General features: G+C 40.1%; 1 protein-coding gene across 1 annotated transcript; it reads left to right on the top strand.

Moving 5' to 3' along the window:
* Positions 1–295: 295 nt before the first annotated feature.
* LOC148122376 (prostate and testis expressed protein 13-like) lies at positions 296–1370 on the top strand. The gene is made up of 4 exons (XM_087905082.1): positions 296–347; positions 458–481; positions 785–925; positions 1177–1370. The coding sequence occupies exons 1-4, from the start codon at positions 296–298 to the stop codon at positions 1368–1370; spliced, it is 411 nt and encodes a 136-aa protein (XP_087761208.1).
* The last annotated feature ends 21200 nt before the right edge of the window (positions 1371–22570 follow it).

The following is a 22570-nucleotide window of genomic DNA, read 5'->3' as shown; positions in this document are numbered from 1 at the left end:
AAACTCAACACCAGCAAAATGAAGAGGCAAGAGATTCTGTTCCAATGTGAACTGGTGTCCTGCGATTGATTTAATAAAATGACATGGGGTGTCTGAGTAGGCTGCCTTCCAAGTGATGGGAGGAATAGAAACACAGACAGGGTGTACCCTCTTCTTGGAACATTATAGAGAAGATCCAGTTGGTTTGGCCTTAAATTTATGATTCTTTGATTCTAGTGGGATGCCTGAGGGCAGATAATGGGAATAAATGTAGCTGGAACCTCCCGATGGGACTTTGTCAGAAGGAGGCTCAAGTATGTTTCGAATGTTTCTGATGGGTATCTCCATAATTCTCCTCCTGGACTCAGGCAAGGTCTGCAGAGAGAGAGAATGATGAAGTACAAGAAGAAGAAGCTCATGGGCTTGGCTAGGGGACTGCTATGAAATGATGTAAGGTGAATTTTCCTTCTCTTCACAGGTGAAAGAGTGCAGACATTACAATGTACAGCATATTTTCTTTGCATATCTTGGTAAAAAAAATGGGACTACCGTGAGAAGAGGAATCCTTGAGCTCTTTCCACACTGTCCCTGTCCACTCCCCACTCCCCACTCCAGGGTCTTCTTTCTCTAGCTTTGATTGGTGGATAAGTGGGGGCAATTCCTGGAGGGGAACACTGCTGTCATTGATAAAGTCAAAGGAGGGGGCAAGAGTGCCGAATGGCTTCTCATGGGTTTCGTACCATCATAGCTTTATAAGGTAGTTATTTTCTAGAGATCTTACCTTTAAACCCTCCCTTTCCTTTAGTGATCAGACATTGCAACCTATGCGAACACTTTGATGGATTCAAATGCCTCACTGGCATGAAAAGCTGCTGGAAGCTTGACGTGTTTCCAGTTAACAGGAGTTGTACCACAGAAAACTTTTATTTTAGTAACCGTTTGACAGGTAAACAAGTCTTTGAGATGCACACATTATTTGTGGAGTTAAGGTGCAGAGGGCGCTGGGATTCCATGGTTTGGGAAGACACAGGCCCGAGCATGGGTCTGCTTGGTCAGAGGCAGGCACCTTTGGCCTAACTATGGTTTGAGGTAATTAGATGAGACGCAGCCACAGCTGTGGGGTTGTACTAGTCTTTGGAAAACTAACTAGGCTCTGGAGGGAGTTGTGGTGATGACATTTGCTTTTCTTCTCTTTAGGGCTATACCTCTTTCGATATTCAAAACTGTCCTGTATATCTTGTGGACAAGGAATGTTTCAGGTATTCCATGACCTTCTGAGAGAAACCTACTGCTGTAACCACAAGAGCTTCTGTAATGACGGCCTAACTACCATAGAGACCTCATCATTATATTTGGAGGATATTAAGGAGAAGAAAGAGCTGAATGACTGACAATAAAATGAGTCTTAAATAAAATTTCAATATCCTGTGTCTCTGTAGTCTTGGCATTTACAAAAACCAAGCCGCATGCTCCTCTAGGCAGTAAATATTCCCATGCAAAAGTGGTCTTATCAGTGTTCATGTTTCAGTTAACAAGAAAGAGAAAAGGCATGGGTCACACAAGCCTCAATCTGTCTTCTGGTGACTGTTCTAGTTTTGGCTCCCTGGTTCCTCCTAACAATCTCCATTCACCCTTATGTTCTGATACTTAACTATGTTAAAAACACAATTGTGTAAAAGGTATTTTTCTGCTGGAGCTTCTTACAGAGGATCAAGAAAAGCACAGAAACAGGGTCAAGAAATCATATTTCCAGAGAAATAACTGGGGATGGGGTTGGGGTTGGGATGGAGGAAGGGTGTGTATTACTCAGCTGGAAGGCAATGTGAAGCTAGAAGACTTTCTGAAACTTAAGAGCAAAACAGTAGTATGTATTTAGGTATATGTTATGTCTTTATGAATCCTAATGCCTGCCATTATTTGGGGAAGTCACTTGGCCGTAGCCACCCCTGACCACTCTGCTTCTGGTCATGACATTTCTCATTGTTTTATTGTGCTCTCATAGCCAAAGATGAGTATGTCAAGTAGAACAACTGTCTGAGTGTTCCCCAACTACTCTTTTCTAAGAGGCATATGTGAGATATCCAATCTTCAGAATATTCAAATATTACTTTGCATTTAGTGAACCAATGCTAAGAGGTAGGTTTCACCTATCAACACAGCTTTGTAACAGAAAATGTAAGAAAGAACTACAGAAAGCCCTTGTAATTTGTAAACATAACTAATCACTTACATTATATCAATATGAATTTGCCATATATCACAGAGATAGGCCCACTGGTACAAGAGTTTTAAAGGCTGTGTGGTAGCCCATCACTTTCTGAGGGCATTTAAGACCTACCCTGAAAGATGGAACAAATACCTGGGCTGAGACTTCATGATTGGGTAAGTCATAAGCCACAGAGGATAATCTACAACTATTTGTTGTTAGTAGACATAATAATAATAATAATAATAATAGAGGTTTCTAAATAATTATCTTCTTGGAAAAAATCTACTAATTTATTCATCTATTTCATGTTTGTGTGTGTTTGTCTCACATACACGAGAAGAGGGCATCACATTATCTGGAACTATAGTTGCAGGTGGGTGTCGAGAACGAATTCACTGTAGCTGTGGTACATTCACAAGACCTGCATCAAACCATTCACATTTCCACTCTGGATGGAAAAGGGACTTGGGTAACCCTGTCCCTAGCCGAGGAAGTATTAGTAATTGATGACTGCAGGTGAAGGGAGCATCAGTTTTCTTTAGCAATGTGGATCTGGATAGGTTGTTCATGCTCTAGTCGGTGTCCCCATACCCAATGCACATATCAACAAAACTAACTGGACTTTGTAGGGTTTTTTTTGAAAAAAAAAGTAAATGAAGTTAGGAGGTTGATGTATGTGGGGGGAGATCTGACAGAAGCCGGAGAGAGGGACTAGAAGGTGAATTTGATCAAAACACATTGAATACATGCCACAAGTTCTAAAGAATGAAAATAGAGATGACTCAGAGGTTAAAAGCACTGATTGTTCTTCCAGAGGTCCTGAGTTCAATTTCCAGCAACCACATGGTGGCTTCCAACCACCTGTAATAAGATCTGGTGCCAACTTCTGGCCTGCAGGGACACATACAGGCAGAACATTGTATACATAATAAATAAATCTTAAAAAAATATTTAAAAAGAATGAAAATAGGAATTTTAAAGAAAGAAGTGAGTGGTTTTAGTAGCCTTCTTTTTTATGAACAGAACTTAGCAGTTGAGATGTTCACCAAAAGTCTGTATGCTCCAGTTTCCTAGACCTTGTGTGATGTGGGGGGTCGTCAAGGCTTTCAATGCTTATAAAGCCTGAGATATAGAAAATCAAGCTCATCTTGTGCTGTAGTGCTTGCATTTGCCTTGTATAAGAACTGTTTATCTTTTGCATGCCCTTCCTTTAAATGGTCTCTTCATTATTTGCTTTTATGTGTATCTGTTTGAGGGTTATTATTTCTCAACTGACTTATAGGAACAATTTATTCTTAAAATAATTGAATCTCTTTGGGTATCTTGTTTTGAAAAAGAATACTTTCTTTCAATTCTCTACTATAGGAATCTGGAAGGTGGTAGATGTGGTGAGTTAAAGTTGGAGATTTTTAGGTTTGGGTCTGTACAGTTTATTTTCTGCCGTTGAGATAAAACACTCTGACCAAAACAGCTGAAGCTAAGAAAGGTTTTAATCTCACCTACACTTCTAGTTCACAGTCCATTGTTAAGGGGATCATAACAAGAACTCAAGGTAGGAATTGTAGAGGCATACTGCTTGCTAATTCATCCACAAGCTGACACTTCGTAGCTTTCTTACACAGTATCGGAGCACCTATCTAGGAGCTCACAGTGAGCTGGGCCCTCAAGTCAATATGGATAATTAAGACAAGCCCTGCCACCACCACTCACACAGACATGCCCACAGAGCAATCTGATCTAGGCAATTCCTTAACTGAGGCTCTCCTGTCAGACACCTGCAGACTATGCCAAGTTGACAAAGTTAACTGGAACATGATGCTTGGGTACTAATGTGCCCCATTTTAAGCTGAACTTATAAGTAGCAAAGAGTGTAGGAGAGCAGAAAGGTGACAACAACGCAGAGAGAAACATGCAGACACCTACTGAATCAAGTACCAAAGTACAAACAGAACCAGAGTGGCAAAGATACTGGAACATCACACACATGTAGGGCCGAGATGGGCAGAAGGTAACCATGTTTCTCAGGATAGGAAGCTTACTGAAGCTCTTGGACCTGGAATCTCATGAACTTTCTCGCCTGCATTATGCCATATGAAATGCTTCAGCGAACAAATTGCTCCTCTACTTGAGAAGTTAAATGCACCTTTTGACATCGTCTTGTATTTGAGAATGTACTTCTTTCTGAATTTGGGCTCTACAGCCAGGATGAATAAAGCAACCAGAAAGACATTTTTTCAAAATACATAAACAGGCTGGAGAAGTCAATGTAACATGGGTGTTTGTGTTTCTGTCATGGAATTTTGATGTAACCAGGCATTTTTAACCTTACAGTGTGAGGGTTGTCAAGGTCAGTTTAGGGGGGAAAATACAAATATTATGTAGCATACGGCTTCAAAATAACCTTTAAATATATCCTGAATCGATGTGTAACAAAGGCAAATCTGGGCTTTACTGAACAAGGATAGAGTTGTAGAGAATTGTTCCTTCTCTACTGGGATTGGGAGCTTCACGCACAGCACTAGACTTTATGTAGGTGATGATGGTTTGGTGGCCAGTTCAAATTCTCTGTCCTGACCAGTGTACCCAGTTTCATGAACTGTTGGCTTTTGAAAGCTCAGCTGCTTACTTATCTATAAATTTTCTATCGAACATGGTTTGGTTTGTCCATTTGCTAAACTTGGGTATAATATCAACCGATAAGTGTCTGGACTCTTGGATCAAGCTGTGCATCAGTTTGTGGTATAATTTGTGCCCAACACATTTTATAAATGGGAAAAAGTTTAAGCTAGTCCATAGTTGAAACCACATTTTTATTAACATTTTCCTCCTAACTTTACTTCTTTCCTTCCTTTTTCTGCAAATTCTAGACTGTGCAGTATGATGTTGGGTATCAATCCCAAGGCCTTATGAATACTAAACAAGTATGTGACCACTGAGCTACATCCCAACCCCTATTCTCTCTCTAGGTTTCAAGTGGAAACATCCCCATCATTGGGAAAGGACCTCACAAATAAGATGAGCCAGGTTGGACTGTCTGTAACACTGCAGATTTTCTTGGCTATGTTGGACAACATGTGTCTTGCTTTTTTGGAATTTTGTACAAATTATACATGTGATAAAATTTCATAGTGATACATGCTGAATGATTATATGACCAACTGACAAAACACAAATACGTTTACATTTAAAGCCATTGTATTTCTGTTTCCTGGTTTAGAAATTGCATCGTGGTGATTGAAGATGGCACTGTTGGGAAAGCTACATGAAAGGTACATAGAAACTATTTTTCAACTTTGCAGATTTTTTTAATTTAAAACTAAATTTGTTTTTTAAAATAACCTGTTTTTTTTACATTTTACTAAATGTGTACATCTGTGGAAAACTGATACACGTGTATGATTGAGTTCCTATTTCTCCATTTATCTTGTTGACTCTTCTTATTCCTGTTACTTACCCCCTGAGAGCTTGTCTAGCTTACATTAGATTTCTTCGTAGATCCTCAGGACATTATTCCAGGAACGGCCTGGGATGTAGCACATGCTGTTAGGAACAGAACACCCACTCTGTGGAGGCTTAAACTAAGGACACTTAGATGATAAAATCCAGATGGGCAGCAGATGAAAGGCAAAATGCTTAACTAGGCAGAAATAGGAACCAGGTACACTCAAACAAGCCAGCACTAGAGGCCTCAGCAGCATTCTGAGATGTGTGAAGATGGAGAAAGAAGCCATGAGAATATTCGGGAGATACAGTCAAACCAAAGGAAAGCAAAACAAGTCTATCCCTTCAAAGATTAAAGCATGCATCCAAAAGATGAAAGCCCAAGGTTATGCAAGGGTACAACCTTTATTTCTAGGCTGAGAAACTACCAGAGCAAGTATTATGCTCTGTATAAATATAACACTTGTGGCTCAGTGCTGGGATCAAACTCAAAGTCTTGTGCATGCTAGCTGAATTCCCCATCACCATGCTATGCTCCCAGCCCAGACAGTGAGTTTCTTGTATCATACTCCATACTCACCCTCCTCTTCTCTCTGTCTCTCTCTGTCTCTCTCTGTCTCTCTCTGTCTCTCTCTCTCTCTCTCTCTCTCTCTCTCTCTCTGTCTCTCTCTCTCTCTGTCTCTCTCTCTCATAGAAAGGTCTAGATTGCAGTTCCAAAGTCACTCTTCTGACTAGATTCATTTCTATTACTCCTGGCTTTACTGACACAAAGAAATATTCAGGTCCCTCTGGTTCTAAAGTTAATGTAATAGTCAAGGTATTAGTATTGTAGGTCTAAGGAAACATAATTTGAACTGTGATCTATTTTATTTTTTTAGCTGTGAATTTAGTTTTTGACCTCCTGTTTTGTATCTGTTTTCTCTTCTGCTTTCTGTTTCACCTCCTGTCACTCAAAACCACCATTTTGGCTTTAGAACATGTGGTTTGGCCCAGCAGTGGTTTGAATCCCTCTCCTAAAGTTTTGTGTTCTGCAGACTTGGCCCCCAGCATGGTGGTGTGAAAATGGTACCCAGTGGAAGGTGTTGAGGTCATTGGGCTTCTTCACTCTTCAGCGAGACTAATGTGACTCTTGCAGAGTAAGTTAGTCTTCTCAAAAGTGACTGACCCTATACATTCTGTCTCTTCTGCATGAGTGAGATTCCCCTTTCACTTATCCTCAGTGTTGGAACATAGCCAGGGACCCTGTCATGCTATCTGGATCCCATAACCATTATCATGATCAACATAAACCATCTACTTTATAAAGAACCTGACTTTGGGGATATTGGCATGACAATGGAAAGAAGTCTAATAAAGATGCTGTGGTGAGCCTTCTCTTTTGGCATTTCTACTGCTCTGATGCCCTCTGTCCTTTTGAGTCATGTCTCAGAAGAGAAGCAGTGCTAATTTCCACTCACTTGGAGTGGGGGAAGATTAGCAATGAGCTCTGCTACCACAGAGGCTGCCAAATGAAAACCAGGTAAAGAAAACTGCATTTATTTGTTCCAGACCTTATATAGGCAGGCACACAAAAATTATACAAGAACAGTAGCTTCAACATTGCTAATAGTAACACCAACAATTGTGGTACTTGATGCTTGAGGCATAGATTTAAGAGCTTTCTTATTTTATTCAAAAACGGAAGCATATGTGATTCACCTGTCTTACTCTGCCCTACTGTCTCCTTCAGTTAACTCATCTCCTGCCTCTGGGTGAACTCAAAACATTGATGGGCCACATCTTTTTTAAAAAAAACATATTTTTATAATAATTTGAGGTACCCATCACAAATACAATATATTTTCATCATATTTACCTCCCTTCATCTCTTCCAGGGCCCATACTATGTTTTTCTCTTCCAAATCCATGCTTTTAAAATATAACCCGGAGTCCACTTTGTACTGTCCACACAAGCATGAGTGTGGGGCTATTCACTACAACATAGCAAACCTATCCAAGACAAAACTCCTAACAAAAACTGACTTTCCCTCACCTAGAAACCATCAACTGCCAATAGTGCCTCACCTAGGGTTGGGGTCTTGCAAGATCCTCCTCTGTCCATGCTGGAATTCTGACTGGCTTGCTCTTGTGGGAGGTCTTATGCAGGAACCCACACCTGCCATGGGTTCATGAGAGCACTGGTCTTGTCTGGTCCAGAAGAAAGTGTATCACAATGGTCCTCTATCTCTGGCTCCTCTCCACATCAATTTTGCAATTTTCTTTGAGTCTCTCTCTCTCTCTCTCTCTCTCTCTCTCTCTGTGTGTGTGTGTGTGTGTGTGTGTGTGTGTGCTATAGATGTTCTGTTTAAGGCTGAGTAATACACTTATTCTTTGCACTCTGATCAGTTGTTAATCTATTTTTTTCTCCCTAACCTTCTGATGACACCCAGATTGCTGCTTCTTGCCTTCATATGAATGAGTATTTTCAATATTTTCTGTGTCTCAGGTGGATCTGCCACGTATCTGTGGAATAAGATGTCAAGGAAGCAGGATATGGGTAGGAACAGCTTGTGTTTGAGTATTGTTATAACGTGTAGGTATGGCAGCCTATGGAAAGGAGGCTGAGATGAAACGACTGTTCAGAGCTGCTTTAGTGGGAGCATTACAGCATCATGGTCTGAAGTGGGAGAGTAGACCCTCCAGTCTCAGGAAGACCATTAGGAGAGAGAGAGCTATCATGAATATCGTGGAAAGTCTGGGTCTTTCATTTCAGGATAACATGGCCCTGAACTAAAAGACACAGTCTCCTCCAGTCCCAGAATATATATGATATACCATCATACCATAGGCAGCATGAAGGAGTCTGAAGGAGAAGAGAGAGTGTTATGAAAGGCAGCATCATACCAGACAGCACAACGGGCCTGAAGGGAGAGACTCCTTTTCAACACAGGGAATAAACATGGGCTTTTTGTTTTTACAGTATTTTTAATGTTACTTTTACTTTTTAAGATTATAATATAAGTACATCATTCTTCTTTTACCTTTCCTCCCTCCAATACTGCCTCCTATACTTATCAATGCTCTTTTACAAATTCATTATCCCCTTTTTATTAATGGTGTCACAAATGTATATTCATATACGTATTTATACACACATATAAATATATGTATGTATATATTTATAAATACATATAAACAATATACTTAATCTTTATAATAATACTGAATGTATATTTTCAAGGCTGGCCATTTGGTATTGAATAACCAATTGATGTTCCCCTCCCTGGGGAAGACAATTTTTCCCACTCTCAGCATTCCTTAGTTGCTGTGGTTCTTTGTGTCAGACTGAGAACACTTGGGCTTTCCACATATGCATTAACATATCTAATGTCCTTGTTCAGCTCATATTGGGGCAGTTATGTTCATGAGACTTTATGGATATAGATTCCTAGAAGACATAATCTCACAGAAAACTCCTTTTCTCTAGGTTATACAATCTTTCCACTTCCTCTTTAACTAGGATCCCCAAGTCTTAAACACAGCATTTGTACTGTAGCTGTATCAGATGGATCTCAACTCCACAAGTTGGCATTTTGATTGGTTGTAGTCTCCTGGAATTGTCTTTATCTGTTGCAAAGATAAGTTTCCTTGATGTATGAGGACTACACTTATCTGTGAATATAAGGACAAATATTAGTTAGGGATTATGCAGTTCTTGTAAAATGGTGGTGGATTGAAATTTCTCCTCTCAGATCCATGAATTCACTACCCCTGGGTAGTTGGCTGGGTTTCCAGTAGCAGGTGTGCTTTTCCTCTTGCTGAGTGTGTCTTAAGCATAATGTGAAGCTATTGATTTCTCAGTATGTTTTCCACTACTGCACCTTTAACAATTTTGCCATGCTGGTCACTGTAGTCTCTTAAAGGTATCATAGCTGGGTAGGACTGTTGGGTGCCTTCGTCCATTGGGAATATCCCAAAACAATAGAATTCAATTTATCAAGAGAACTAATTGGATCTTTCCTCACACTGTACTGTGTGTGTGTGTTGTGTGTGTGTGTGTGTGTGTGTGTGTGTGTGTGTGTGTATCTGTGTGTATGGAAGGTGGAAGTATATAGCAATACTCTATAATGTTTAGGAAATTCTGGGATAATCTTGACCAACAACTCCAAAGGCTTCTCCTGTGTGTTGTTGGAGATTTTGCTAGGTGATCTCTGACTTTGCTAGCATTCGCAGCCCAGATGGGAAATTTCATTTAAAGTATGTATATTATATACAAACTTGTGTGCATTGTAGGTACTTTTATGTAGGCAGCAGTATGAATGTGTATGACATTTAAAGACACCCTTACTATTGCTTACTCTCCTTCTTCTGCATTTTCTCCACCTACCTTTCTAATTAGAGCCCTCAGTTTTCACAGTTTCCCCCATAGGAAACATATTTCCAATATTCCCTTCTGTATTGCTGCTCAAGCCCAACACAGAAATGGTCCCATTTTACTTGTTCCTGTAGATACTCCAGAATATGTACACACATCTGAAGATTTTGAGCTGAGCTTGCAATGATGAGAAAGAACATACGACAGTTGTCTTTCTTGATATGTTCCTATTTGTCACTCAACATGATCATTTCAAGTTTCATCTACTTAAATGAAAATTTCACAATTTTATTTTTTTTCGTATCTGAAAGTATACCATAGTATATGTTTACCACATTTTCCTTATCTATTTGTCAATTAGAGAATATTTAGGTTGTTTCCATTTCCTACTATTGTGGATAGAGCAGCAATAGACATGAATAATCAAATATCTGTTGAGTAGGATGTTCAGTCCCTTGGGCATAAGCCAAGGAGTAGCATAACTGGACCACATAGCAGTTTTGTTTTCAGATTTTTGAGGATTCTCCACACAGATTTCCAAAGTTACTTGATCAGTTTGTCATCACCCCGTGCCCACAAGTGAATGGACGTTTTCCTTCCCTCCCATTCATGCCAGCATTTTGTTGACTGGTTATTAATCTATGCCATCCTGGGTAGAATGAACTGAAACCTTGAAATGATTTTGATTTTCATTTCTCTATTGTTAGAGACAATAAGTAGTTTGGGGCATTTATTAGCCACTATATTCTTCCTTTCCTTCTTTTTGAATTTCATTTCATTGTTTTGAGTTCTGAATGTATAAATGAATAGTTGGCAAAGATTCTCTCCCTTTCTGTTGACTTTCTATTCATCAGGGCAATTGTTTCATTAACTGTACAGAAGGTTTTCAGTTGACTAATTCCTACTTGTCAGTTGTTCTTAATTCTTGGACAAATGGGGTCCTATTCAGAAATTCATTTCCTATACCTTTGTCATGTAGGATAGGGTACTGCCATTGTTTTCTTCTGGTTGGGTTTCATGTTTAGATCTTAAGTCTGTTTCGAGTCAGTTTCTGTGCAAAGTCTTAATTTCATTCTTCTGTGTAGACACTTTTTGAAGATTTGATATTTCTTCAGCGGATGATGTTAGCATCTTGATCAAATATTAAGTGGTTGCAGCTACATATACGCGTGTTTGGGTCTTCAATTTTTCCTCATTGGTTTAAATGTCTTTTCTGTCTGTATTTTTGCCAGTACTATTTTGCTCAGGATTTTTTTCTCTTTTTTTAGCTATCTGAGATCTTTTGTGGTTTCATATAAACTTCAGTATCTTTTCCATTTCCGTGAAGAGTAAGTGGGGAATTTGACTGGATTGCATTGAATCTATAAATAGGTTTTGGTAAAATGGTTGTTTTCACACTGTTAAACCCACCAATATATGAGCATGGAATGTCTTTTTTTTCTATCTTCAGAAGTTTAGAGTTTTCTTTGTAGAGGTCCTTCACTTCCTTTGCTAGGTTTATATCTATACATTTTATCAGGTGGACTATTGTGAATGGGGGTGTGTCCATGATCTTTCTCTGAATGTTTTTTGTTGATGTATTGAAAAGCTATTGATTTCTGCAAGTTGATTCCATATCCTGACACACTGTTGAATTTGTTTATCATTTGTAGAAGTTTTCTGGTAGAATATTTGGGATCTCTATTGTATAATATCACATCATCTGCAAATATAGATAGATCCTGGCTTGGTCTTTTATACTGTTTCTACTTTTGCCATGAGATAAGGGACTGTGGATTTCTCTTGTTAGTTCTGTGTCTGGTATGGACAGCACATGGCCAGAGCAGTAGAGAGGATGTGCAGAAGAGCTGGAATTAGAGGTTGAAATGGTTTAGGTGGGATGAAGTCAGGTAGACAGAGGAGACTGGGCTGTTTGTGTAGGGTGTGTGTTCTAGCCAAAGTCTGGAGTGTAGGAGTGGATTTGGCCCTGTGAGGAGGTTTTAAGTGACATGGGAGGGGACTTATTGTTAGGTTTGCAGGGTGAGCACTGACAGAATCCTTGAAGTTGGCAAGGTATAGTCTGGGTTGGCCAGATTAGGCCAGGGTCCTGGATATGGGACCTGGGCTAGATCTAGTGGTTGGAAAGGGTGCCTGGACAAGAGAATCAGGCAGACTCACTGGACTAGACTGGAGATGGAGGTACAGGTTCTGGCTGGATGGAGAGGTTGGATGTGTTTCAGGGCTAGTTCATGGGGTGTACGTGTGTGTGTGTGTGTGTGTGTGTGTGTGTGTGTGTGTGTGTGTATACAAGTGTGCATGTATTAGGCATGTTGGCAAGGATATAGTTTATAGGCTGTAAGTCCTCAGTCACTGATAAAAGAATTGTACTCCCTGCTGCTATTTTAACATCCATTCCTTGTGGGACTGAAGAGATGTCCCAATGGGTGAGAAGGCTTGCTGTTCTCCCAGATGAACAGAATTTGGTCTCCAGTACCTACAATGGGTGGTTTACAACCACTAGGGGAGCTAACATCCTAATCGTGTTTCCACAAGCACCCTTGTGTGTGTGTGTGTGTGTGTGTGTGTGTGTGCGCGCGCGCACGCACGTGTGCTTGTGCGCACGCACAGAATAAACCTTTTAAAAAATTTCTGTCTCTATTAAGAAGGTTTCATTATTACCATTATCACTTGTTCCATGAATGATTGTGGCCCAAGCAAACTTCATTACTGTAATACTTTCTTTTTGAGTGTGGGGGTGTGGTGATGTTCCCATCACTGTGAAACAGGTTTGCTGAGCATTATTCCTTTGTGTTAAAATTAAAAAGACAATCCTGAATATTTAAAAAAATATTTATGATAAATATTTGAAATAAGCTGTTACAAATTCCTGGAAAACTCTGAGCAATGAAAATCCCTAGACAGAATGGCTGGATATCTTCAGTGAGTATTTTGGAAAAGTGAATACATATATCAGAGAAAATCAAACTAATTTTGTAAAAGTTAAAAGTGTGTTTCACAGATCTTTCTCCACCCCTGACTACATTCACTTTCACCTTATTTTTAAATGGCAAATAATGGCCTCCAGAAATCTGTATCATAGGAAAGATCCGGTATTGCTCATCTTTGAATCTGCATTTGTTTTGGTTTTTTCACTAAATCACAATTAATAAACGATAAACACAAAAATCACATATAAATAATAATAAATACAAAGCTTTAAACTCTTCATAAGTGAATTTTGTCTTAATAAATAAGACATGTTTAGTGGGGGACAGTTATAATTAAGAAGTTGTTTGGATCTGGGCAGTAGGGGGCAGGCTGCAGCTGCAAGAGAGAGGAAGAGAATCTGAGAGGTACCTGTTAGAGCAGACTTGCTTTTCCACTCTGTTGGCCTAGAAACAGACGGCAGGATCGAAGGCTGAGACCCATGTTAGGAAGACAGAGAAAGGTTGCCAGATGGTTTGTGATCTAAGAGGTACTACACACCGTTTTGAAAGTCAGTCTATCCCTAAGAGGTGTGAGTCCCCATACCTTAAGATTTAGAAGGTGGTGTAGAGGATCACAGGGGTTCTGAGAATCCTTGGCACCCTCAGGTCATACCTTCTCAGATGTCTTTACCTCAAACCCAACATGGCCACCATATTATCTCCATTACACATGTAGAATCAGGAATTAAAATATCCCGATCCCTGTTGACCTTGGTTATCAAATGGCTCTTGCAATGTACACCCTGAGCCTTGCTCCAGTTCTCAGAACACAGGAGTTAGAGCCTGCTGAATTTTTTCCTACCATGGCCATTTTAAGGCTGCACAAGGCAATTCTCCCAGAACTCCCAGCTATTTTATGGGACAATAAGGTCTTCAATTTTCTCTCTCTTTTATGAGTGTATATGATGTGTCTTTAGGCATCACAGCACCTGTGGATGACACATGACAACTTTGTGGAGTTGGTTCTCTCCTTCCATGTTTCCATGAGTTCTAGAGATTGAACTCAGGACCTCAGGCTTGTGTGGAAGCACCTTTACCTTCTGAGCTATCTGTTTGATTTCTAGTGCCTGGGGTATTGGTAATTGTATTTCCTTAGTTCTGATGGAGAAGAGTGAAAGCCAGGATGGATGGAGAGTACTAGAAAGGGATCCTTAAGAATGAAACTACTCATGCAGACGCAAGGAAGAAAGAATAGACACAGAAAACAAAAGGAAATATAAATATTATAAATGTGTGTATGTGTGTGTATGTGTGTGTGTGTGTGTGTAACAACAATTAAAGAAAAGGAGGCCATGAATTTGAGAGAGAAAAGGTTGGGGTGTATGAGAGGAAGGAACAGCAAGAGAAAAATGATGTAATTATTTTATAATTTTAAGAAATAAAGCATTAAAAATTAATTAATTAATGTGTATGTCTCCATTGTAGTCTTTTCCTGGATACCTTCTCCTGTCAGTGCTTAAGAAGGCATGAGAGGGGGGTGAGTTTGCTTCTGGCCCACAGCAGGGGCACTGCGAGGAGGAACTCAGGCATTCCCCTATCCCATAGACCCCCCAAGTCACCCTGCAGTGCTGGCTCCACCGCCTGCCATCCCAGCTTCCTTCCAGGTACAAATTCCTATATTTCTCCCTTCTCCCTGGGGCCATAAAATTTCCCCAGCTCAGCTGCCTTGTGCGCTGGGCCTGCGCTGTAGGTGCATCCCGAAGAGAGGGAGTGCCTGTGCTTCAATAGCCTGCTTGAGGAAAGGTGGGCATTCTGTCAGTGAAGTCCCTGCCCAACAAGGGAATCTGGCCCGCTACCAGAAGTTCCAATAGAGAGCATTTGAAGGAAGAGATAGGCAGACACCACGGCAAGACCTCGTCCAACAATCTGAAAAACAACATGAAAACACCAGATCCCAATGACCCTACAATAGAAGGATTTGAAAACCTTAACCCAGAGGTGGAAAAAGTGCCATTATGAAAGCAATAGAGTCCCTTAAACAGGATATGAATAACTCCCTTAAGGAATTGAATGAGAAGTATAACAAAAAGTTTGAAGAAATGAGTATAGAAATGGATGAGAAATATAACAAAAAGTTTGAAGAAATAAGTAAATTCGTGAATGATACCCTGAGAAACTAAGAAAAAAAAATCAAACAGGTAAAGGAAACAGTTCAAGAATTGAAAACTGAAATGGAGGCAATGAAGAAAACAGAAACCGAGAACCAGCTGGATATGGAAAACCTAGGTAAATGAGTGGAGACTACAGAATCAAGCATAACCAATAGAATAAAAGAGATAGAAGAATGAATCTCAGATTCTGAAGATACCATAGAGAAAATAAATGCTCCGGTCAAAGAAAACGGCAAATCCAAAAAATTCTCTTCACAACACATTCAGGAAATCTGGGACACAATAAAAAAAACCAAATCTAAGAATAATAGGGATTGAAGAAGGAGAAGAACTGCAGATCAAAGGCCCAGAAAAGATATTCAACAAAATTATAGAAGAAAACTTTCCCAATCTAAAGAACGATATTCCTATGAAGGCTCAAGAAGCATACAGAACACCGAATAGACTGGGTCAAAAAAAAATCCCCTCACCATATAATAATCAAAACACAAAACATACAGATTAAAGAAAGAATATTAAGAGCTGCAAAGGAAAAAGGTCAAGTGACATATAAAGGTAAACCTATCAGGCTTACACCAGACTTCTCTATGGAAACCATGAAAGTCAGAAGATCCTGGATAGAGGTACTGCAGAAACTAAGAGACCATGGATGCAAGCCCAGACTACTATACCCAGCCAAGCTATCGTTCACTATCAATGGAGAAAACAAAATATTCCAGGATAAAAATATATTTAAACAATTTGTAGCCACAAATCCAGCCTTACAGAAAGTAATAGAAGGAAAATCGCAACCCCAGGAATCCAACATTGCCATCACTGCCTACAATAACCCAGACATCTAGCGACCCTTCACAAACACAACTCAAAGAAGAGAAACACACAAACTTTACTACACACACACACACACACACACACACACACACACACACAAATAAAAACCGGAATCAACAACCACTGGTCATTAATATCACTTAATATTAATGAACTCAACACACCTATAAAAAGGCACAGACTGAGAGATTGGATACGAAAACAGGATCCAACATTCTGCTGTTTACAAGAAACACACCTCAACCACAAAGATAGACATCTACTCAGAGTAAAGGGTTGGGAAAAGATTTTCCAAGAAAACGGTCCTAAGAAATAAGCGGGTGTGGCCATTCTAATATCTAACAAAATTGACTTCAAACTAAAATCAATCAGAAGAGATGGAGATGGACAATTTATACTCATAACAGGAACAATTAATCAGGAGGAAGTCTCAATCCTAAATATCTATGACCCTAATATAAAAGCACCCACTTATGTAAAAGAAAAACTTTTAGAACTCAAGGCAGTCATCAAACCACACACACTAATAGTAGGAGACTTCAACACTCTCTCACCAATGGACAGGTCAATCAAACAGAAAGTCAACAGAGAAATAAGAGAATTACTAGAGGCAATGAATCAAATGGACTTAACAGATATCTATAGAACATTCCACCCAAAAAGGAAAGAATATACCTTCTTCTCTGCAGCTCATGGAACTTCTCGAAAATTCACCACATACTCGGTAACAAAGCAAACTTCCACAGATACAAAAAAGTGTTAGTAACCACCTGTGTCTTGTCAGCCACGTTCAGAGAGTCCTGTTTGATCCCATGCTTTTTCAGTCCCAGTCCAGCTGACCTTGGTGAGCTGCCATTAAATCAGCCCCTGCCTTGGTGAGCTCCCATTAAATCAGCCCCACCGTCTCAGTGGGTGGGTGCACACCTCGCGGTCCTGACCTCCTTGCTCATGTTCTCCCTCCTTCTGCTCCTCATTTGGGCTTTGGGAGTTCATTCCAGTGCTCCAATGTGGGTCTCTGTCTCTATCTCCATCCATCGCCAGATGGAGCTTCTATGGTGATATGCAAGATATTCATTAGTGTGGCTATAGGATAGGGCCACTTCAGGATCCCTCTCCTCAGCTGCCCAAGGAACTAGCTGGGGACCTCTCCATGGACACCTGGGAACCCCTCTAGAGTCAAGTCTCTTGTCAACCCTAAAATGGCTCCCTTAATTAAGATATCTTCTTCCCTGCTCCCATAACCACCCTTCCTCCATCCCAACCATCCCATTCCCCCAGGGTCTCCCCATCCTTCCCTCCTCACTTTTCTCTCCCCATGTCTCCTTACCCCCATCCAACCCCACCCTCAAGATCCCAATTTTTGTCTGGAAATCTAGTCTATTTCCAATATCCACAAGGATAACTTTAAGTTTTTCTTTGGGTTCACCTTCTTATTTAGCTTCTCTACGACCACGAATTATAGGCTCACTGACCTTTATTTATGGCTAGAATCCACTTATGAGTGAGTCCATGCCATATTCATCTTTTTGGGTCTGGGTTACCTCACTCAGAATAGTGTTTTCTATTTCAAGCCATTTACATGCAAAATTCAAGATGTCATTGTTTTTTTTACCGCTGAGTAGTACTCTAATGTGTATATATTTCACACTTTCTTTATCCATTCTTTCATTGAAGGGCATCTAGGTTGTTTCCAGGTTCTGCCTATTACAAATAATGCTGCTATGAACATAGTTGAACAAATGCTTTTGTAGTATGATAGGGCATCTCTTGGGTATATTCCCAAGAGTAGTATTACTGGATCCTGGGGTAGGTTGATCCCGATTTTCCTGAGAAACCGCCATACTGATTTCCAAAGTGGTTGCACAAGTTTACATTCCCACCAGCAATGGATGAGTGTACCCTTTACTCTACATCCTCTCCAGCAAAGGCTATCATTAGTGTTTTTGATTTTAGCCATTCTGACAGGTGTAAGATAGTATCTCAGAGTTGTTTTGATTTGCATTTCCCTGATTGCTAAGGAGGTTGAGCATGACCTTAAGTGTCTTTTGGCCATTTAAACTTCTTCTGTTGAGAATTCTCTGTTCAGTTCAGTATCCCATTTCTTTTAATTGGGTTAATTAGAATTTTAAGGTCTACTTTCTTGAGTTCTTTATATATTTTAGAGATCAGACCTTTGTCTGTTGTGGGGTTGGTGAAGATCTTCTCCCAGTCAGTAGGTAGCCTTTGTCTTAATGACAGTGTCCTTTACTTTACAGAAGCTTCTCAGTTTCAGGAGGTCCCATTTATTCAATGTTGCCCTTAATGTCTGTGCTGCTGGGGTTATATGTAGGAAGTGGTCTCCTGTGCCCATGTGTTGTAGACTACTTCCCACTTTCTCTTCTATCAGGTTCAGTGTGTTGAGATTGATATTGAGGTCTTTAATCCATTTGGATTTGAGTTTTTGTCCATTTGGACAACTAGACTGTTTCCTTTTCTTGACTATGGTGAGTAGAATGCCAGTGGACTTGGATGAGCAAGTATCTCTATAGCAGGGTGTGTTTGGCCAAGAGTGGCACAGCTGGATAATGTGGCAGATCTATATCTAGCTTTTTGAGGAATTTTCACTCCGATTTTCATGGTGGCTGTCCTAGGTTGCATTCCCACCGGCAGTAATTAAATGTTTCTCTTTTTTCTACATTCAAGCCAACTTTTGCTGTCATTTCTTTATTTGGATCTCAGTCATTCTGATTGGGAAAAGATTACATAGCAAAGCAGTTTTATCTTGCATGTCTTTGATGGCTATGGATTATAAACATTAAAAGCATGTTTCTTAGCCATTTGTATTTCATCTTTTGAGAATTTCCATTTAGTTCCATGCCTCATTTTTCAGTTGGATTCCTTTTCTTTAATTTTAATTTATTTTTCAATTTGTCTTATATTCCAACCACAGTTTCCCCCCACCACCCCTCCTAGCCCCTGCCTGCTCCCCAGTCCACCCCTCCTCCACTCCTCCCATTGGGTAAGGGTTCCCATGGGAAGTCAATAAAGTCTGGCACATGAGCTCGGGACAGGACTAAGCCCCTACCCCCTGCATTAAGACTGAGTATGGCATCCCACCATAGGGAATGGACTCCAAAAAGCTAGCTCACGTGCCAAGGGTAGGTCCTGTCCTACTTCCAGGTGCCTCACAGTCCGAGCTTCACCACTGTCTCCTACATATGGAGGGCCTAATTTGATCTCATGGAGGTTCCACAGCTGTTGGTCAAGAATTCCTGATTTTCCACGAGCTTGATTCAGCTGTCTCTGTAGATTTCTTCATCATAATCTTGACCTCCCTTGCTCATTTAGTCCCTCCTACCTCTCTTTGATTGGATTCCCAGAGTTCAGCCTGGTGCTGGGTTGTGGATATCTGCATCCAATTCCATCAGTTGCTGGATGAAGGCTCTATGATACTAGCTGGAATATCCACCAATCTGATTACAGTGAAAGGCCAGTTTGGGCTTCCTCTCCACTATTGAAATATGTTCTTAGCTTTTTGATTGATACTTATGGTAGCTTACTAAGTCAATACACCTCAGATGATTCCAGCTGACAAACACAAGGATTCAGGTCAGACACAGAGGTGAGAAAAGGAATGAAACAAGTAGGAGTCTGCAGACAGCCTGAGATAAACTTGAACTAGACTCCTGACCCAAGACATTCGGACAGCTCCTGTTACCGCTCTTCACTATGAATTTTTCTCTTGTAATTGGGTGATGGAGGACAGATAGGCAGACTTGACTGGGGGCACACATTGTGATCCCCCAAGTTTGAGAGCATAATAGCAGTCACATGGGACTGAGCCTAATTTTGGGGGTGTATGCTACTCACAGTGAGCTCATGAAGAACAAAGATGGAAATTCCATCAGGCATTGGAGTCATGGAGACATTTCCCTATTTTTCTATGTCAGCAACTTCAGTTGTTTTTCTTTTTTACTCAGATTAGTAAAGCAGGAAAATGAGTTTGAGCTTTGTTTTAGATAAAATCTGACCCTGGACAAATCTCTTTCGGATGGGTACGCCTCAGGCTTTGATGTCCTGTTTTCCTTTGGGTTTTATTTAAGACTCCATTTCATCTAAGCTGAATTGTGTTTTTAATTTGATGTGTGTTTGTGCTTAGTCTGCATATATTTCTATGCACTATGCATGACTGGTGCCCAAGAAGGCCAGAGTCAGATCCCTTGAAACTGGAGTTATAGATGGTTGTGAGCTGCAATATGAATGCTGGGAATTGAATACTAGTTCTTTGGAAGATCAACCAGTGCTTATAACTACTGAGCCATTTCTCCAGGCCCGTAGCTGAATTGGTTATCAACAAGAAAACAAACAACAATGCCAACAAGGACAGTGAGGAAAAAGAAACCATTATATAGTGGTTTTATGTGTTAATTTTGTAGTCTGCCACTTTGCCACTCAGCTGTAATAGTTTAGGGTGTAATCTCTAAGGTTGGTTATATATAGAATGATGTTATCAGCAAGTAGGGATACAATGACTTCATTGTTCTATTCCCAATTATTTCCTTCTCTCTTCTTATTGCTTTAAGTTAAGTCTTCAAGCAGTGTGTTTGTCCTCATATTTTTATTGAAGCTTATCAGGGTTCAGTTGTCACTAGTAGTTGAATGCCATAGTGCCACTGTGTACCTTGCTTTTTCACTCTCTGTTTTATTGATGAAGACAGATCCTAATTTTGATACTACCCAATTTATTCATTTTTATGACTTGTGTGTATCCTGTTCTCTTATTGATAATCTGCTCAAATATGGAAGCAATGTTGTATTTTCACGTGGATGGAGCTGCTATGAACACCAGTAAACCTGACAATGCCGGAGGAAGAGAAAAGGTCAACAGGTTGAGAACTAAGCAGAAGTATAAAAGAATGGAGATATTTATAGTGATGGAGCCAAATATAGTCATCCATCAAAGCAACCATGCTTTAATGGCTTCACAAGGACACAGATTTATCCTAGCATTGTGCTCTCAAGGACATCCAGTATGCCTCCCATGAACAAGAGAAAACTCATCTTAAAATTTCAATTCAACTATCATATTTTCTTATGGCCATTTTTAAAAGCAATATGATTCTCTCTTTCAGGCAACTGCCAACTGCTCCTGCATTTCCAGGGACAGACAGAGCAGAGTGACCATACTCAGTATGAACAAAGGCTTGGATGAAATACTCTCAGATGTTCACCATTTACCTCCCCTTGGTGATCTGTCCTTAGACTAGTCACCTAATGTCACAGATCATAAGATCACATTCCAGAAAGGACAATTCCAAGAACACAACACCCCTACTTGATTCACCCCTGCACTCCCAGGAGCATGTGCACACTAACTCCACAGTCACTGAAAAGCTGCTACACAAAGTGCCCTATTGTATCTTTGCACTCTTTATCGGATTTATTGTAAAATCCTCCCTACAGTTGAACTAAGTCCCTGTCATTAAAATTTCTCCTCACTGACTAATTTTCCAATTTAGTAAACTATCAATGATCATTTTACTAAGTGTGAGGCTTTCTGCTAAACCAAGACACTGGTTGAGGACCTCACAAAACTTGAAATCTTATTAACAAGATCACAAGTGTGTTGAGCATAGTTCACTGTTGGGGATCAGAAGGGCTCTAGATTAGACAAACTTACCAGGGAAGCCACCCTTCAAATGAACTTCAGCTCACCAATTGGCTATTGGATTGTCAATGAAGGGGTTTATTCCTAGAGGAAACTAATCTCCTTCTCTCAACAGTCATTAATTTCATGTACTTCTTTGTCTAAGAGTGGGATCCCATGATATTTACCTCTTCCAGATTATTATGCCTATTGGAGTTAGCATTATTCAGGTCTTGAATAGGCAGTCAAATTGTTGAGGCAACATGGGTGCAGTTTATCAGTCCTAAAATAATAAACACACAGCAACATTAGCTCAGTAGATTATATATATGCAGACCTAGTTAATCTTTCAAGAAAAAATAATAATAAATAGTACAAAGATACTATGGAAAACTGTGACTGTCTTCATCACCATTTACACCTGGCAATGCTTAAGTATACATGGGCAGCCTGTTTATGGCGGTTTTCCAGTTTTCTCTATCCCGGGCAGTCCTAGATGCTTGTGTTATTGTCATGCCCTAGGTTCCATAGTCTTCCTTTACGCTGTGTATACAGTGTATTTTGGGTCTTCCTCTTCACTTTATCCTGTGCACTCCCCCAAGCAGTGCTATCTTTGGCTATCTGTTGTCATTCCGTTCTCATAACATGGCTGAAGTATCTCAAGCACCATTGCCATATCCTATAGTTTACTTCCTTCTGTAGAATGGAGATATTTCTTAATGTCATCATTGTGCAGCCTATCTCTTCATGGGATGCCTAGAATCTTCCTGAGACATGCCATCTCAAACACATTCAGTCACTGTTCTGAGGAGCACTTCATTGTCCAAGTTTTGGAGTTGTAAAGAAGGCAGCTCAAGACAAGTGTCTCTTATACTTGCATTTTTTGTGGTTGTTATCATTATGTTTCATGCTGAACAAACCTTTCCTAGTGCCTGGAATGAAGCCCTCGCTATCCTTATCCATCTCAACATCTGAAATAGATCCTTCCTTTGAACTGAGGATTCCTCTCAGGTAGACAAAGTTGAGTGCTTGCTTGAGGTTCTGATTCTTTAT

This window comes from Myodes glareolus, chromosome 4 (assembly GCF_982192425.1).
Source record: "Myodes glareolus chromosome 4, mMyoGla1.1, whole genome shotgun sequence".
Taxonomy (NCBI): domain Eukaryota; kingdom Metazoa; phylum Chordata; class Mammalia; order Rodentia; family Cricetidae; genus Myodes; species Myodes glareolus.
This window is presented reverse-complemented; position numbering and strand designations above follow the sequence as displayed.

Excerpts from the sequence above, each read along its gene's own strand:
- LOC148122376 (XM_087905082.1), top strand. The coding sequence starts at position 296 with ATGTTTCGAATGTTTCTGATGGGTATCTCCATAATTCTCCTCCTGGAC. Across the intron at positions 482-784 it reads AAGAGTGCAGACATTACAAT|TGATCAGACATTGCAACCTA; the intron begins GTACAGCATATT and ends CCTTTCCTTTAG. Across the intron at positions 926-1,176 it reads TTTTAGTAACCGTTTGACAG|GGCTATACCTCTTTCGATAT; the intron begins GTAAACAAGTCT and ends TCTTCTCTTTAG.